The sequence below is a fragment of the Pezoporus wallicus genome, unplaced genomic scaffold (assembly GCF_028554395.1).
Source record: "Pezoporus wallicus isolate ANWC-B61680 ecotype Strahan unplaced genomic scaffold, APGP_CSIRO_Pwel_v1 contig_7068, whole genome shotgun sequence".
Lineage (NCBI taxonomy): Eukaryota > Metazoa > Chordata > Aves > Psittaciformes > Psittacidae > Pezoporus > Pezoporus wallicus.
In genome coordinates, this window is record NW_026635623.1 from 705,809 (window position 1) to 725,171 (window position 19,363).

General features: G+C 40.6%; 1 protein-coding gene across 10 annotated transcripts in view; it reads left to right on the forward strand.

Annotated features, from left to right (window-relative positions):
- Nucleotides 1-3,775: 3,775 nt before the first annotated feature.
- WDR20 (WD repeat domain 20) overlaps nucleotides 3,776-19,363 on the forward strand; it is a 50,704-nt gene continuing 35,116 nt past the window's right edge. For 7 of the 10 annotated variants that reach the window (XR_008970619.1, XR_008970620.1, XM_057397082.1 and 4 more), the window contains exon 1: nucleotides 3,776-4,083. Coding sequence is in view for 8 of the 10 variants with exons in the window: in XM_057397082.1 (XP_057253065.1) it covers nucleotides 3,820-4,083 (264 nt within the window). In the remaining 2 variants the exon portion in view is untranslated. Of the gene's footprint in view, nucleotides 4,084-4,922; nucleotides 4,999-6,332; nucleotides 7,193-19,363 lie in introns of those variants that run through there. The other 3 variants (XM_057397087.1, XM_057397088.1, XM_057397084.1) reach the window with 3 other exon arrangements.

Below are 19,363 nucleotides of genomic sequence, written 5' to 3' on the forward strand. Positions count from 1 at the left end.
CCAATCCCAACTGCAAAGCAGACTTCTTTTACCTTGTCTTCTTCAATCCAAATGTCTGTTTTGTAAAAATACCCATTTAAGTAATAACCCTCTTCAACTATGAAAACAAAATGTTTCATACGCTCTTGCTGCGGAGGAGGGATGAGAATACAAACAACATGCAATGTATTCTAGCATAGCAGAAACTTGGTAACAGCTTTTCATTTCGTAATATACATCATAATGCATTATCTCATGTATTTCGTGTTGAATGTATGTAGTGGTTAAGAAAAGATTCTTAACGCAAATGAAGTGCTATGAAACTAAGCCATAAACAATATTTTCTCATGATGAAAGCAAGTTAGAAGTACTTTAAAATCCATGTAAGTCATTGGAAACAGATTTCCAACACTGTAATTATTTTTCTTCTCCCCATACTAAATAGAACTTGCATGCCATTCCCCTCATCAGCATCAATCTTTTAAGTAGTTCAGATGTGTCACTTATGTTTCTATGCCTCTGCCTGTTAGTAATTCACACATATTCATAATTCGTTAAAATTTGACACATTGCAAAGTTTTTGAACCTTAGAACTCTTAAGCCAGTCACACACTAAATGCCTAAACTGGTTTTGGCATCAGAAGTCCAAGCAAGACTTGTCAGACTTAACTATGGTTGACAGACACTGCAAAGATGGTCTCCTGATTTGTATATCGCAATCTGCAGGCAGTGCACACCAGAATAGATACTGTTTGCGTTATGGAATATGGGTGTGGTCACCATCCTCTCTGGTAAAAGCATCACTAAGATCAGTTGTTGCACTTCTCAGCAAGTAACAGCACTCAAAGCAGCAAAAAGTTTTGTTGATAACAGTACTGTATTGCGTTAAGTTTTAAGGCTGTAGTTTCCTTGTGGCCAGCAAAAGCACAACACTACATCCTGAAAAGCTGCAGGACCAATTTATGCCCTGCATACGTCAATCTCAAAGGACCACACTATTAATGTTTTATTGTTCACTCATGCATTAATGAGTGAATTTTTCTCATGTCCTTCTTTCAATTTGCCAAAACATTTATGAGAAGCAAATGCATGATGCAGCACGATACTGACTGATCTGTATTTACTGGTTACATAGTGCATAGAAAACAGCACATCTAGCAGTGTCCTCATGGGATCATTTCAGAACTATCATCTTTGGTTAGCTTGAAACAGAAGAATTTATGAGTGGTACAGAGAATTTTTTTCAGAAGGCTTATCTTTGTAATCTCCTTTTCTCATTCTTTGACCAAGTATTTGATGACTATTGTTGGTGGTGCTGTACAATAGTGTTCTTGTGACTTGCAGCTGTGTTTTTCAAATGAATGTGTTGGATTCTCAGTGGAATCTCTCAGCAGCTTCTGTTGATGTTTCTTGGTAAATGTTAAACACTCCATCAATTCTTTGACTTTCTGCACCATCATGTACTGCTGATAACCAGGTACTTGTTAGCTTTGTTTATTCTTTGGATCACACTCATTCCATTGGTGATAGAGGGCCTGCTGTGGTTACAGTACAATTTGAATTCCACATGGTTCCTCTAACAAAGTTGCCTGCTTTGTTCCTCAAAGTGATCTATCCAATGTTGTCAGTGTGTAATGAATAAGATATAGTGAGTATGCCTGCTTAAAGTAGTATTTTTTTTTTTAAATCTTAGTATGATTATGAAGAGATTCTTGCACTTCCTGCTCTTCTTTTGGTGACTGAAAACATTCTTGCCCTCTCTCTGGAAGTCAATTTGTGAAATTTCCACATGCAAGGACCATGCTCAGTCCAATTCTTAATATAATTGCAGATCTGCTCACCTACTTTATGTGCTTTTAGATTATCAATACCATCTAGCAAAGCTGGCTGATAACCTGACAAAATCTATTGGCTATTACTGATTGCTTTTAACATTAAGAATTTCAAGCAAGGCTTCAATACCTGACCACCTTTTGGAGGTTTGATTAGCTTGTACTTGTACAGGTATTTACTCAGATACATACTCTGCTCTGCATGAATTAACCTGCAGAACTTTGGCTGTTTCATATCTCTCAGCTACCTTGTACTACTACTTTGATGGTCAGCAGCAAGAGAGTATTAAGCTGCAAACTAAATCTCTTTGAACTAAATTAATTTGAAACAATTGATTTGAAATCCCTTTAACTCCCTGCAGTCTGAATGGATTTCTGTTGTTGAGCTGACCTAGTGGAAAGGAGGTCCTCCTTCCCTCCAGCTCTGTTGTGCATTCCTGTCCCCGCACTTACACAGTCCATGTTTTTCATTTAACTCTATTAATTTCACATTTTCAGGGAGTTTAATTCTCTATCCCTTTATCTTTCAGAAATGGCTCATTACGGGCCAGATGAGCACTGCTGCTTGGGAGGGAAGTAGCAGCAGCAGAGGGTCACAGTCAAGAAAGTAGAGAGCAAGACAATGCCTTTGGTAGCAGCTGCATTACAGCAACACAACTACAGCATGAAACTATACCTTTAAAGTGTGCTTTTACTATTAATATGGTGATCTAACTCTGTGCTACTTGTCTTCCCCTGGTTGCACATTCCCAAGTCCCTCTTTATTTTGACCCTAGCAATTCTGTGATGAGTTGTATTGGTCTGGCTGCTGATCGACAGTTTGCTTACCCAAGAACCTGTAATTTCTTTGTGTGTGTTAGTTTTCAAGTGGATCTGACGCAGCCTTTGGTTCCATGGTTACTAGAACCATGGGGTTCTAGTTACAAGGGGTACAAGGGTTACAAGGGAGGTAATAGAAATATGTACCTGAAGATAGGAGTCGAACCCTTTCTTACAGATGGAGATCAGTCTTAGTTTGAGTCAACCATGAGGCTCTCGTTAGTCAAGCTCTTTAAGCTGAGACTGCTGCCAAAAGAAACAGTCCTGCTTCTGCCCAGTGAAAATAATCTTTCCAACCCTACACGACTTCCACCTGACGTTGATGTGGTTCGCTGTGTAACACAGCTGCTTGTACAGTTGCACGATGATCAGAACAATGAGGTGAATTATCTGACAACCAGTTTTTCAGGTTACCGTTTCAGGTCACCTCCCCAGCCTGGTTCTGAGTGCAGCTGGCAGCTGGAGGTGGTGCAGAGCCGGAGGAATTCCTATGCTGTCTTCTTCAGGGGCAGCGTGGGCTTGACATGAAGCGTCAAAGCACAGCTGCACACTTGCATTTGCTGCCTCAACTGATTGACCCGCGGGACGCTCCCAGCGGGGTTTAGCAGCCAACACCTGACCAGGCTTGCAGGCGCTGGTGGATGCTCCGGCAGTAACGTATGGACAAACCCGCCCACGGACACAACGAGGACGACGGCGCCTCACTCTGACCTCTCACCCGGGAACCGTGAGCCTCGCATTAGCGGCTCTGCCCCAGCACAGGCGGACACCTCCTGTTCCAGCGCGGCCCCTCAGGCGGTGCCGGTTACGCCCTCACCCCACGCACCGCCCACGTCCCGAGGCAACGGGACCCTGTGAGCGCCCAGAGCTCCTCCTCCTCACACCCTCCAGCCAGAGCCCGCGCCCCGGCTCTCCCTGTCCTCCGCAGCAGCTCCCCTGCACCTCTACCCCTCCGCGCCCCATCACTACAGCGAGTTACCCACGCCACCCGGTGCCCCGCCCTGCCCCGCGAGGGCCCACATAAGGGCAGGCGAAGCGACCCAGCGTGTGCGCAGCCCCGCAGTGAACAGGCGCCGCCGCTCCTCCCCCTTACGTCGTTTGCGTGGCCGCCTCTGTGCACAGCCGTGCGAGCGCTGGCGGCGGTGACGGTTGCGCAGTGCCGCTACATCCGGGCACTGGGGCAGGATGAATGCTCCTTTCCAAGATGGCGGCGGAGGGAGGAGGGAAGGAGATGAACGAGATTAAGACTCAGTTCACCACCCGGGAGGGGCTGTACAAGCTGCTGACCCATTCGGAGTACAGCCGACCTAACCGGGTGCCCTTCAATTCACAGGGCTCCAACCCGGTCCGCGTTTCCTTCGTCAACGTCAACGACCAGAGCGGCAACGGGGACCGGCTCTGCTTCAATGTGGGCCGGGAGCTCTACTTCTACATTTACAAGGGGGTCCGCAAGGTACCGGGGCTCGGTCTCTGGGCTGAGGGGGGAATGGTGGGGACTGCGCGCCGCCCGCCCGCCGAGGGTCCGACGGCTGCCGGGGAGCGTGGGAGCCCCGCCGCAGGAGCTGCACCGTGGGCGGGGGGTCGAGGCCGCCCAATTGGGCCGGCTTTCCTCCGACCCCCTTGCCCCCCGGCGGCCTTGCGCCTGGCAGCTTTTCGGTTGCGGCCCGGTTGTGGCTGGGATTTGAGCTGCTCTCCCGATTAACTGGCCTGCGGCATAGCCGCTAGGGCAGGGGCAGTGAAGGCCTGGCTTGGAGGGCTGTGTGACGGGACCGGCGCTGGCTCCGTACTAGCGGGCCACGTCAAGTACGGTGTCACCAACGGTTGTTTGAGCCTTTGGAGGGATGCGATTGTTTGGATCCTCTTTGGCGTGCAAGAGTGAAGGTTGGCTTTCCATTGGTAAGTCAACCCTGGGCCTCCTTCACCTGCTGCTTCAGGTCTGAGTTTGCTAAATGCTGATGCCTGTCATAATTACGGTGGTGTCAGTCCCTGCTTCCAGAATCTTTCTAGCTTTGATTGAGTGGCTACAATATTAACTTTAATTTTAGGCCTTCACTGTGACTTTGAAGTGTGAACTGGTTTGGGGATTGTTTTTAAATGGGAGCAGTGAGGTGATCTGAGTTTTAAATGTCAGATAATTAACACGGATAAAGTTGCTTTTACAGGCAAGAACCATTGATGCACTTGATAGAGACTCTTTACCTGTCATTATTTGATGCAGGACTAACAGCATGGATTTGATCTTTTGGGTCACCACATTTGTGAGCAAACACTTTCTACTTGTTGTTTCTTAAGGTCCTTGGTTTTATGGGATTTAGAGGAGGATTCAGAATTTGTCATGCTGAGTGAACCAGTGTCACTCCTGATATATGTAAACGCAGGTACAATGGTTGTCAGTTTTCTGTTTTATGTTTCCAAAAGCGGGTGTTTGTTACCTTACATACCTAGGACTCTGCTGCCGGAGTGTGACTACTTTGAAATCTTTTTGCTCTTAGCCCACCATTCAATGTGGGTTGAAGGCACAGAGAACTAGTGACATACACGAGGATGTGCAGGAAGCTTGTGCATGAGCAAGGAATTATATCTGAATCTATGGTGTTCTAAACTAGCGTCCATTTCACTTCTCCTCAGTAAAAAGTGTAAGCACCAACTGGAGAATAAAGGCTATGTGGTTATCTGTTGACTGTGACTTAACAGATCTGATATGTCCTGTATAATTATATGGGAAAGTGTGCATATAAAGTTCAGTTTCATCCTTTAATGAATTTTAATAGTCTAGTTTTAAGTAGTACTTAATAGTTTCTTTCAGCATGCAATATTTTCTATCAAACAGTATTTGCTGTTTATAAGCAGCTGCTGTGCTTACTATTTACAAGGTATTCTGGCTGGCAGTTTTCTATGAAAATCTGTATCTTAAATTATTACCATGTTTGGATTCTGATATATCTGTTTTTTCCATACAGAGTAACTGAAGAGTTCTCTCACTAAGATTGCAGAGCAGGCCTTTATGTAGTTTAGTAATGATACATGTGATTCTTGCAAGTTGTCTTAGTCATCTCTTGCTACACTTCTAAAAAATAAAAACTAAAGCCTGGAATTTCATTAAAAATAGGGACCTGAATAACTTTTTCAAATTATAAAATCATTTTGAGTATGTGATTTTTTTTTTTAATCTTTTTAAGATGCTAAAGCTGTTGGTGGGATACACAGTAACTGAGATAATTTTAGTTTGTCAGATTGTTAAATTGAGAGCTTTGAAGTGTACCTGTTAGTGTTGAATATTTTTTTCTCCAAGTAGTATAAAACATACACATTATTAGAACAGAATTAATTCCAGTAGCCTTTTACAGTGATAGCAATTTAAAATACAGTGTATATTCTGTATGTGTATGTAATACATTAGTGAAGTGAACCTAGAGAAATAGCTGAAATAGACTGAAATGCAATGAAGAAAAATGCTTTAAATGAGAATGGGGAAGGTAGTCTGTCTTAAGCTTGTAATACTCGCAGCTTTAGAATTTATTTTGAAACTATTCAGTTGCAAGTCATTGCTTTTTCTGTGTACAAAGTTGACATAGAAACAGGCTGACAGTCTTTCAAACTGATTATTTGAGCTTTCCAGAATCAAAAGATATCTTGTGGCTATCATAAAAGGGAGAGAGCTGTTATTATCTAAATTGACAGTATGTAATTCTGCCTTTTAAGGACAAACTCTCAAACTCTGCATGCCGTCTTGGTTCTGGGGGCAGGAGGAGAGAGGGACTTCATCTGTTGAAGACCAAGCTATTTGGGATCCACTGCACAATACATATGCTAATAACTCAAGCTTTAACCGTTGGTTCATAATTATCTAAGTATCCCTTAAAAAAATTCCCTAATTACTTTAAGACTATAATTGTCAATTTCGCAAAGTCATATTAGAATATGAGTTGAATTCAGTGAAGCTGTGTTGTGTGTATGTATCAGGTAGATATGATTTTGCCTTTTTTCTTTTTTTACCATTTTTAAGATCTTCTTTTCTTGCTAAGAAAATGTTATATTTTTAATAAAATGAGTGAAAGAACCACCAAGACTTTAAGTAATTGTATCTGTTGGATATTGAGATAATTCTTGCATTGGTAATCCATTGCAGATCAGTACACATGAAGTAAGAGTCGCTCTTAAGCCATGAACAACACTTAAGAATAAATATTGTAACATTGAATCAAAGGTACCATTTGAAAGGACACATCTTGAAATCAATAGTGCTAAGGTTCTTCTAGTTTCCCTTAAATTCTAAATACATTGCATTTGCAATGTTAATTTGTTAGTCATCTTTTAAAGTAGACTGTTAATTTATGTGTTCTACTTGGGATATTTAACCCATATAAAGAAAAAAAATATTTCTGGTGATGTTCCCTTAACCTTGATTGTTGTTCCACAGAACTTGGTTCAAAAGTTATGTCTAATGTCTAGGACAGTGGTGTGGAGATTGGAGTAGTAATAAACAGTGATAATAGTTTGGCAGAGAGACAAGAGAGAGCTTTGGACAGCAGTTCAGGCTGTCTTTAAGAGACATTCTGAAGCAAAAAGGTGTTTTCTCCCAACTTTGGTATTTGCCTCTTTAAAAAGGAAGCTGAACTTTTACTTTTTCATGTTTCCATGTTCCCACTGAACTTTACCATTGCTATGAAATATCACTATGTTCCCATGGTTTCTGTGTCATAGAAAGCACATCATTTATGAGCCAGTGCATTGTTGGTTTTATCATAAAACCTAGGCAGCTATCTTTGTGTTAATAAGGCAATGCAGGCCTCCAGAAAACTGCTGCTTTCTGACTTGCATCCATAGAAAACCCACATAAAAACCTGTAGTTTAGTAAGGAGAGATTAAGTTGTGATGGAATATCTGGTTGCTTTACCTACTTACATATGTATGTAGTTATTCTCAACTACACTGTCAGTAGGGTTTCCCTTTCAGTCCTCCTTAACTTTGGTTCTCAGGTTGGGTGTGTACAGTGATCTCTTGTTAAACAGAAGGGGTAAATTTTCATAAACTCAAATGATCTAGTCACAGCTTGAAATGATGGTTTAGCTGTCTTATATCCTCTCGGCAGTGTGCTCCTATCTCCTTGTCATGTTTGGCCGTGCTCAGCCTCTGGTTGAGCTAGTTCAGCTTGCTAAGCCAGCAGCAAAGTACTTGCTCTTTTTCTGGGTAGGTTTTCTTTTCATTTGGTGAGTTGCACTGCCTCATCTTGGGGTCAGGTATTAGCAGGAACGGTGAGAGCAAAGAAGGAGCTGGTGCTGGGTGAGAGGAAGGAACAAAGCTACCCCCTTCAGTGGCCTGAGCTGTCGGGTCAGATCCCCTGCCTTATGAGGTCTCTCCCCAATAAAGCCTTTACTTCAGCCTTAAGTCATATTTAGAGGATCTGTTTGCATGGGATTGTTGACTTAATTTTGATTGAGAGTTATAGGTGTTAAAGGAAGCCCATTTTATTATTTCAGAAGTTTGCTTCTTCATGGAGTAGGCTTGTAAGGTAATAATTCAAAAATTAAATGTGCGCACACACCCCCCGCAGCTACCTAAAGCAGCAGTCGGGCAATAATTATATATATTATAGCATATTGTAATGGTGTTGGAGTAGAAGCATATGTAGGTGATAAGCTCAGGTTGGCAGAGACATGAAGGGCAGAGTCTATTGACAGTCTTTTTAACCTTACATTGAGCAAATTGCTTAAAAGCAATTATATTTGTACTAAGATGAAAGTAATCTTGTATTTCAACTTCTTTTATTAAGAATTAGCAAACTGGCAGCCCCTGGTTGTGAGTAAAAATACTGATGATATGTAGCGTTGCTTCCTTTGAAGTTCTTTAAATTACATTTTTTTATTTCTGGCTTGATACTAGAATCTTTGTCCAGTTGAGAAGTGTTATCCTTGGTGGTGATTTTTATTCTATAGACTGTTCAGCTAGGATCTTGTTGCAACAACAGAATGATAATGGGTGGCATTTGTCACTGTGCTTAATATATTGCTCTCGGAAGGGTAGTGTGAGACACTCCTGGATAGGAAGCTGGAATCTGTGGAGCAAACCAGCAAATTTTCTCAAAATGTGGTGGGAAAGTGAGTTTATATTACTGTATATTTAGACATCACTAATCTGTGTCAGGGCCCTGAAAAATATGCACCTTTTAATAGCAGACATGAGCTATAAAAATGCTGAGATTTGCAAGGATCTCTGATAATACACTCCCTCTGAAGCAGAGGGAAATATACCTACATCTTCATGACCAGTTCTTAAACTTGCAGTAGTAACAAGAATTCCACAACCTCCCTACATAAGTTGTTTTGATGCTTAGTTCACCCTTCTGCTCCCCCCCAGTATCTAACTAAACTTCTTGTTCAAGGGAAACAAACAAAACAAAACAAACTGCCAAACAAAAAAAAAGCAACCAACAAAAAACCTCACAACCAAACAGCCTGTATGCAGTTATTTGTGGTGGACATAGAGGACATAGACATTAGTTGATTATTGTCTTCAGCTTTTACATACTTGAAAACTTGTTAATCTGTCTTCTCACTTTTCCTAAGGTTCTTTTAACCTTTCTTCTGAGATCATGAATTCCAAATGTTTGATTACTCTTCTGTTGGCTTCTGTTGGCTTGCATTTGTGGTAAACTAGATATATAGTACTTCCACTGTGACTTCAGTGCAGAGTAAGGGCAGTTAATTGCTTGCTGTGTCTAATATTCTTGCTAATGTGTTGAATAATGTTGCCTTTTTTAATTCTGCTTAGAATTACTTGGAGTGTTTCTTATCATATTGCTACTTTTCTCCATTTTTATTCATACTTTGATTTTTTTGTTGTTGTTTATAAATATTACATACCATTTTCATTGGTTTTTTGTTGCATTTATTAGAGTGTTTTTATTTCTGATTGTGCTGCATATTGCAAAATAATCCTTCCATTCTTGATATCATGTACAGATGTGATGTGTGCTTTCATCTGTTAAGGAGAACTAAAAACCACATGTTACGTTTGCTGCTGACCTTTTTCTCTAGTCCAGTTATTTTTCAGAAGGCTATTAGAGTTTTTTGGTGCTTGCTTTATGCAAGTTTATCTTGTGTGCTTTATTCTCCTTTGTCTAGGTGCTTATAGTCTGATCTGTTTCAGTGGTTTTGATACCAAAGAAAGGCTTAGTACTATTAGTTGAATTCTACTACAAAGTGTGCTGCATTTAACTGTTTATTTATACCAGAATTGAACATCACTATTATTATGAAAGAGATGTCAGGCAAATTGGTTAATGTACGTACCACAGTAAAAAGAGCAAGACTTTTTTCAAAGGTATCTGATCTCATCCTGCAGCTGGGAAGATACTCTGTGCTGGAGGTATTCGCATAGTCCACATGTCTCAGGTGTGCTGGATGTGGCACTCTGTTTTGTCCTGCTTCAAAAGGGTGTTGTAGATTCTTTTATATTGCTTTCCCCACCCGGAAATCCCTTAATTTCTTCCTGAGCTTTTGTTTCTTCTCTGTCTTGTAGACAATAGTTATGTTGGGACTGGATTTGCTAGTCCTGTGGAGGTATTGTGCCTAGATCAGTAGTACAGATCAGCTGTTGATCTGTGGTTGTGAAGGTATTTGAAAGTCTTGGAGACTTGTTTCAAGTGTTTAATGGATGGATATACTTACCACCTTGAGTTTTATCAAGTAGATAGATGTTTTTTTTCACAATTTGCTGTGAAGCTTATATAGAGCAGTTAGGACTGGCTCAGGGAAAGACTGAAAAGCTGCTTTAAAATGACACTGTTAAACTGTTAAATGTTTCTTGCTGTGGTAGAGAGCAAGATATCTGCAATTGACAGTTTGCAAGATGATTGCTATCTGGAGGCTACTTCTGAGCTGTAGATAGTGGCATTAGTCTGAAGTGCTTTTACATCTCTTAGCCTGTGTTTCAAGCCTGTATTGCAACTGTTTTGACTTCAGTAAGCTGTTGCAGTATAGCCTCTGAAGGATTGCTCTCTGAGGTAACAGTTCTTTTATCTAAGGCTGCCTGTTTGGCTGGCATGTTTGAGAGTGAATACTAAGCTGTGCTGGCCAAACCCCCAAACTGGTACACAGTGTTTTAAAAACAGTGAATTTGTCGGGGATTTGTCTGGTTTGTTTTTTTTTTCCCCCCTTTTTTTCTTTTGTTCCACTGCTGATATGATTTATTTATTGTATCAGAGTGTATGTGTAGTAATACTGTACTTGCATGAATTCAGTTGGGGGAATTTGAATTAGTGTGAAGCCATTAATTGTAGCGCTTAATTTTTGCAGATTGACAAAATTTTAGTCACTGTTTCACAGATGCAAATAGTGGTCACTTGTAACAAACAAGTTTGCATTATGCTTTGACATCTGATAATCTGCAAAACACTTGTTAACCATTAATAGTTAGAATGTACACTCAGGTTGCCTCAAACGCTAATTAAACATTGCCTAGACCCATCTCTCAGAGGTTTGAAAGCCTTAATTGTCATGTTTGACATTCTAGAATCAAATTTAATGCCCTATTTTGAAGTATTATTGTAGTTCTCTGGCTAAGGGGGACCATTTAAAATACTTCTTTTTCTTTTTTGAAAGACAGGTATCTGAGGGCCACTTGCTGTCCAGTTGTTATGACTGTGAGTTGACACTCTCGGACAAATTAGTAGTGAAAACAGTGCCACTAGTGCCTAATAATACCCTTATCTTCTTGGAAAGCTTAAGAAAACTAAACAGTAACATTAAATGTGCCATACTGTATGTTGAAGTAATAATATTCTGTTGTATCCTTCTTGGAAATTGAGTATTTTTTCCTTCCTTTCCTCACCCTCCCCTTTTAAGTCCAAAAGTATACGCAGTCCATATTCTAGTATCTACATTCTTCCAGTTTCTTTCCCTCTGTAACTTAAAATAAAGCAGCTGCTTTTGGTTGTTCTGGCTTGTTTGGCAGACTGTTGGTAGACTAGATGTAGCCCTGTAGTCTTTGTGGGCAGGACCACCAGGCGCTACACCTGAAATCTTTCAGTGGTAGTGTCAACTTTCACTGGAATTTTTCTATTGCATTATTCAGTAAAGCTGTTCATAATGGAATGATAAGGTCTCTAATAGATAGTTTCTGTGAAGTGATTTTAGTTTTGGTTTACCAACTGTAATCTGTCTTTAATTTCATGAGTTAATCATAAGGTTCTCATGTGGCTGTAATGGTCAAATAAATACTTTTTTCATTCTGTGTGGGATTAGAGCATAGATGTATTAAGCAGTTCTTGGTTTAATAATGCCTCATTTTTTATGCCTAGTGAATCTGAATGCCATAGTAACATTCTTGCTTAGACTAACTAGCATTTAGGTTAACTTAAAATGCCCTGGAGGAGGGAGAAAACATTGGATGCTATAAGCAAACTTCATTATCCTAGGAATAGTAATAATAATAGTATTATCTTACAGGAACTTTACATACATTTTGTCAGGGAAGTAATCTCATACTTTGAGAGATCTCCAGTTTATGGTTTAAGTGCTCCCTTTCAACTAAAAGGGGAACTTTGACAACATGAGATGCCAATACATACTGAAACTTTCTGTTAAAAATCCGCAAGCCTGATGAAGTGAACTGTTGGAGCAATGCCTGCAGGATGCTCTAACCTGCACAGTCACACAGATAACACAGTAAACCTGAATAGTTGTGCAGGTTTTCTTCAGATTAGAGGTGGATGTTGGAGCATGACCCTGGTGCAAGTTTGAAGACGTCATTGAAGTGAAATTTTGGCAGAATCGTAGAGTCATAGAATAGTTAGAGTTGGAAAGGACCTTAAGATCATCAAGTTCCAACCCCCCTGCCATGGGCAGGGACAACTCCCCTAAACCATATCACCCAAGGTCTCGTCCAGCCTGGTCTTGAACACTGCCAGGGATGGAGCATTCACAGCTTCCCTGGGCAACCTATTCCAGTGCCTCACCACCCTAACAGGAAGGAATTTCCTCCTTATATCCAATCTAAACTTCCCCTGTTTAAGTTTTAACCCGTTACCCCTTGTCACTACAGTCCCTAATGAAGAGTCCCTCCCCTGCATCCCTATACCCCCCCTTGAGATACTGGAAGGCTGCTATGAGGTGTCCACGCAGCCTTCTCTTCTCCAGGCTCAACAGCCCCAACTTTCTCAGCCCGTCTTCATACGGGAGGTTCTCCAGTCCCCTGATCATCCTCGTGGCCCTCCTCTGGACTTGTTCCAACAGTTCCATGTCCTTTTTATGTTGAGGACATCAGAACTGTACACAATACTCCAGGTGAAGTCTCACAAAAGCAGAGTAGAGGGGCAGGATCACCTCATTTGACCTGCTGGTCATGCTCCTTTTGATGCAGCCCAGGATACAGTTGGCTTTCTGGGCTGCAAGCACATGCTGAAGCCGGCTCATGTTCATTTTCTCATCGACCAATACCCCCAATTCCTTCTCTGCAAGGCTGCTCTGAATCTCTTCTCTGCCCAACCTGTAGCTGTGCCTAGGATTGCTCCGACCCAGGTGTAGGACCTTGCACTTGTCATGGTTAAACTTCATGAGGTTGGCACCAGCCCACCTCACAAGTGTGTCAAGGTCCCTCTGGATGGCATTTCTTCCCTCCAGCGTATCAACTGAACCACACACCTTGGTGTCATTGGCAAACTTGCTGAGGGCACAACCAATCCCACTGTCCATGTCAGTGACGAAGATGTTGAACAAGACAGGTCCCAACACCAATCCCTAAGGGATGCAACTTGTTACTGGTCTCCAGCTGGACATTGAGCCATTGACCACAACTCTTTGCGTGCAGCTGTCCAGCCAGTTCTTTATCCACCAAGTGGTCCGCCTATCAAATTGATGTCTCTCCAATTTAGAGACAAGGATGTTGTGTGGGACAGTGTCGAACGCTTTGCACAAGTCCAGGTAGATGACATCAGCTGCTCTACCCCTGTCCATCACTTCTGTAGCCCCATCATAGAAGGCCACCAAATTGGTCAGGCAGGATTTCCCCTTAGTGAAGCTTGTTGTAAAGTACTTTTTTTTGTCTTGATTTTTTTTCCTGCTTTTCTTTTATTTACTGTCCTCAGTATTTTAGAAAAATAGTTATGATTTCTTTTTTAAAATTATGTTCATAAGATTTGAATTATAGTTTAGATATTTGGATTTGTATAATTTAGTGTTCTGAATAGCAAATACTACCTCTATCTATGGCTTTACAATACAGTTAGCTGATTTTTAGAGGCTTAGCCTGCATTTTCCTTCAAATTTCCACTTTTATTTCCTCCTAGGATCTATATAGCAAACAGTTTTATTTTTCAGACTAAATGCTGCTGAATGCAGGATTTCTTAGCTGTCTTATAACCCATCTTGCATGTGTCACTATATGTCAGTTCAAATCATAGATCTATTCTTTCATAATTAACGAAAGAATTATAAAAAAAAACCCAACTTTAAGAGTGGCTGTTCAGTGTGATATATTAATCCAGGAGGAGTTTTTTTCAGAAATACAAGGTGAAGCTTGTAAAAGAAAGATGCTTGGGTTCACTAGAGAATTGCTGCTGTTTAATAGTACTAGTGATACATCTCAAGAGGTGACTTCTGTGGTCTCTTGTACAGAATAACTTGGGGCTCTGTGTCATGTACAGTTAGCAAATGCCTGCCAAGTTGTAAGATGCTTTTTAAAGTTCTGACCTTTTGATAGGGTGGGCAGAATAGATTCTGTGCCAGTGAAGTGACTGTTCAAGGGTAGTTCTATGTTTGAGCCAAAATGCAACCTCTGTAAAAGCATTAGAGTGAACTAGGATAGTTAAGATCAGTGTCATCAGCAAACTTCCTGAGGGTGCACTCAATCCCACTGTCCAAGTCACTGACAAAGATGCTGAACAGCACTGGTCTTGATACTGAGCACTGCAGAACACCACTCATCACTGGTGTACACTTGGACGTTGACCTCTTGAGTGCAACCATCCAGACCCAGTGTTCCATTCCTCAAATCCATGCCTCTACAGTTTAGAGACAAGGATGTCACATGGGACAGTGTGAAATATTTTGTACAAGTCCAGATAGATGATGTCAGTTGCTTTCCTCTTATCCACTAGCACCATAACCCCATTGTAGAAGGCCACCAAATTTGCCAGGCATGATTTGCCCTTATTGAAGCCATGTTGGCTGTCACCAGTCACCTCCTTATTTTCCACGTGCCTTAGCATATTTTCTTTTATTCCTGACCCATAAGCTTTTGGTTGGCTCCTTATCCATTCTGAGATGGAGCTATATGGACTACAGTTGGTCACTGACACAGAGGGCAGCACCCCTCCTCATCTCCCCTTCCTGTCTGTCCTGAAGAATCTGTATTCTTCCATTCCAACACTCCAGTTATAGGAACCATGCCAGGTCTCCAAGATGCACAGCCTGTGGAGATCTCCAAGATCACAGCCCTGCAAGTGTGTACACATCTCTAATTCCTCTTGTTTATTCCCCATGCTATGTGTATTTGCATAGAGGTATTAATGCTGGGCCCTCAGTGAAGCTGATTTACAATCTGGATTGTCTGAATCCTTTTGTGCTGCTCTTCAGGTGCTCTCCTGCTGACCCGTGATCCCTCTCCAGGCTCTGGACATCTGTTGCTGGCATCTAATCCACCATGGTAGTGGTAGGAAAGGGATGGATTGATGTTCCCCTCTCCTGGCAACTTCAGCTTAAAACCTTCTTCACCAGTTTGGCAAGTCTATGACTGAAAATGCTTTTCCTCTTCTCTGACAGATGGACCCCATCAGCATGCATGTATTTCTTCTGAGCGATAGTTGGCCCTTCTTGCAAAAAAGTGTTTGGCTTGCATGGATCTGGTTGATCTGTGTATTTTTTGTTAGTCCTAAATTGATAGTGGATTTTCTTGTACATAAGAGAGAGTCAAATGGGAATGTTTGTAAGACCAGTGCTTGCAGAAGTCCAGTCTTACGATGCTAGAAAATGCTTTTGCTGTGCCTTCTCTTCAGTCATTTGGGAACCCTTTCTTCATTTTTATCACCTCTGATTAGTAGGCATCTTGCAGCTGTGGCACTTCCAGTGCAGGCTGATATAAAAGAAATTTAGATTAAGACAGTCTGCTGATATCAGTGCTGGATAAAGGTATTTTTGACAGTAGAAATCTCTAGTATTAGTATGCCTGTAGCAGTGGGAGGGATGATTTAATGCCTGGCCCATGTCCTCTCAGGAGCTTGTGTTTGGTTCTGTGCCTTCATTTAGGCTTCTGTTAGGAGCTTGAGCAAACGCTTCAGATACGGGCAGCTACTCAGTGGCCTGAGCTACTGTCTGCAAGTAGATCAGTAGGTGGCAATAGATAGATTGATCACTGCCTCTTGCTCTTGAGACAAAAATCAGCCTGAGGAAAGAAACAGTGTTGTGTGACCATTTGGTTCATTTAACAGTTTTAGCCCTTTCATTGTAATCTTTAAAGGAAGATATTAATAGCTAGCAGGCAAAAGGTTGGTTGTGTCGTCCCCCCCTCCCCCGCCATATCTGTACCAGTGAAACTGTCAGCACTTACTATTACTTGAAGTATCTTAATGCTTTCCTTACTTAAAAATAAAGCTATTTGGAGCACTGGTGCTGAAGTTGGGAGCATTCTGCCTTTTGCTCTAAAACTTCTGAAGCAGGATTCTGGTTTGTGGACTAGGTGATATCCTGGAACTGCTACCTGTGGGATTGTGAGAAATCTGAGTTCACTGCAGTGCATCTGTGTTAGGGGTTTGGTCCTTGATATTTGCTTTCTAGCAGCCTGTGCTGCTATTCTTGTTCTATAGCGGTTTTTACGTTATTGTGTTGGGTTGTTATGATACATCTTCAGCACCCAGAAGGAAGATGCATTGCAAGTAACAACTTCAGGATAAGAGTTAAGGCAAATATGTTGTGCTGTTTGTCTGTTACTAAATATGATCAGAAAAATCATTAATCGGTGGGCCTCATTCTGCTTTTGAAGCATAGGTTATATACCTGATCAGTAATTTATTCACATAACTTCTTTAGGACTGTTCTGGAGCTCTTAGAATAAGAGCAGTTGAATCTTATTTTTAGTACAAAAGTAATTAGGGCTTTGTTCTGGTAGTATTAACATGCTGCAATATGATGGAGTTATGGTCACTTAAAACCACTGTATCAGAAATGTCTGGCATTCCTGTAGGGCTTGCGAAATCCAACAGTAGCCAGAAAAGGCATAATTCAGCTTGCTGGACAGACATTGCTTTGTGTTTGACTTTTATGGAGCTTTGTAATTAAAAAAATTTAAATTAATTAACAACTGCTACAGTGAAGTTAAGTTTCTATAGCAACAGGGAATGCAGTGAACAATTACTGAGACTGCTTTTCTGCAACACACAACTTCTTACAAACAGTGAATTTACACTGTTCGACTAAAACATCGTTTTGTTATAGCAGTGGATAATCCTGACCTCTTTTGTTGTTGCCTTTTATGTTTATTTTCCGTCCTAAAGAAATAACTTATGTGCTGAAAAGGGGATTGTGCAAACTTTCAAAGATAAATACCAATGTGTAGACTGGTAGAAATTCAACTTATTCCTACTAATTGTCTGTATGTTTTTTTAGTATAATGAAGCTATACTGGTTATATTGTATTAATATGAATTTATACTTCTACCTGTAGACAAGTCTACATGAAACTGAACTTGCTCTAATTTAATAATGATGATCATACTGTAGCTTGCAAATTTCAAGTAAATCAATTTAGTTTAGTCCTAATGCTGTTTCCTGAATCAGGTCTTTTGGTTATTTGTTCTTTGTACCTGTGAAGTCTCTGTTTTGTTTGGATACTTTTGAATGCCCTTAAAAAGAGAGATGTTCTACTTAACGCTTCACTGTTAAAATTGGAAAAGATTAGGGTATTGTCAAGGGATGGCAGGTGTTGGATTTTTTTGCCTTGAAACGCACTTGTAAGGCCAGCTCTTGAGTGTTACTCTATTTTGATCTTCTTAAAGTTAGAAGAAATGAACTTTGAACAACTTCAGTGATTAAGGTACACCAGCCTTAGTCTTTCAACAGGGAACTTAATTTTCTGTGATGTATTTTAATGAAACTTAGGATGTCTGATCACCAAAAGAAAAAAAAAAACCTCAAAAACTGCAAATCTGTCTCTGGCAAGTTGTGTATAAAGTCAGCCTCAGTGAATGCTTTGGTAGTTGCGCATGTATTGTTAAAGTGCATTTTTCTGCTACGTATAAAATCATAGCTATGTTTTGGAGCAGAAAAAAAATAAGACTCGAAGCTAAATTTAGTGAAAGTAATGGCTTTGAAGGTATGACTGACTAGAACACTAGTCCAACAGGTCAGCTAACTTTTGCATGTGCATGGTGAGCAACTTGGAGAAGATGCTATCATTCAGGCATGTAATATTTCCAGTTTGTTCCATGTTTTGGGGGTCATCGAAAAGCAGTCTGCGACCTCTAATTTAAATGAGTGTCATCTTGAAGAGATATAACTTTCTAACCAGTTTTGTTTACAGAGCTGAGTCAATTTAAAGTTTTCCAGTGAAAGTAACTTAGTGTTTAATAAGTATCCCACCTGAGCCTGTGAACGGAATGAGAACAGTTGCTGAATTGTGCCAGAATGTGTGGTTTCACTTGAAAGCTGTTTGATACTTACATACCTATTTTCCTTATTTGAATTTATTTTTTATGTCTAGTATATGTATCTTACCTTTGTTCAGCTTATCTGAACCGTGCCTCATTCAGCATTTACAAACAGGTGAGAAAGGACTGATTAGAAGTGTAGGCAACAGTGACTAGACTGGAGGAGTGGGAGGAAATGAGACTATCCCCTGGAGGATAAGGAATAAAGAGAAGATCAGAAAGGTAGCTATTGCTTTTTTACTTCAGAGCTATGACTGTTATAACTTCTAGATTGTGACTATTAAGAAAGGAGTTACAGTTAATTAAGCATAAATCTTAAGTGTACCTTGCAGAACTTAATTATGAAGTGTAGTTAAGGAAAGCAGTAATTGTTATGATGCAGTTAATTTTTTCAGTTCCTCAAAAGTGAAAAGACTGAAATGTGTGCTTCAGTGCATTACAATTTTACAAAAGGGGATATATTCTTTACATGTGGCATGTGGCAGTCTGTAAGTAGTATTGCAGCATGAACTTCATTCAGTGAATATTTGGTATGCTCTCTGCTATTCTGAAATCATTTCCATATTCCTAATAGTCAAAACTTCTGCTAAAACCCATTTGACTGCTAGTGAGAAGAAGGTATTTTCTTAAGGCACACCCTTGATTGTATTTGGAGAAAAACATGCAAGAGTGCTACTCAACACACACCCGCTACCACAACAACAAACTCACCCACCAAATCCAAAACCCTGAGAATTTTTAACTGCTTCATGTTACTTTCAGTTCTAGCTTTTGAAATTCTGAGGTAGTATACTTCTGTGTGTTCTGTTTTGCTTAAAGTAAAAGATGGTTTCCCTGCAGTAGGAAAACATTAATGTATAATGGGCATTATATAGACAGCTTTATTTGAAGTTCAGCTGCTCAGTGTTTCTAGTGTAACACTCTGGTAGTAAGGAAAAACTTATGTTCATGTCCTTGTATATACTAGCAGTTTTAGATTAGTATATCAGATGTTTTTAACTGAGGGGGTACTAGAACCTTAAACTCACTCCGCTCTGAAATGCGGAGAGAATTAAAATTCTTAGTCTTTGATATCTTTTTACATAATTTACTG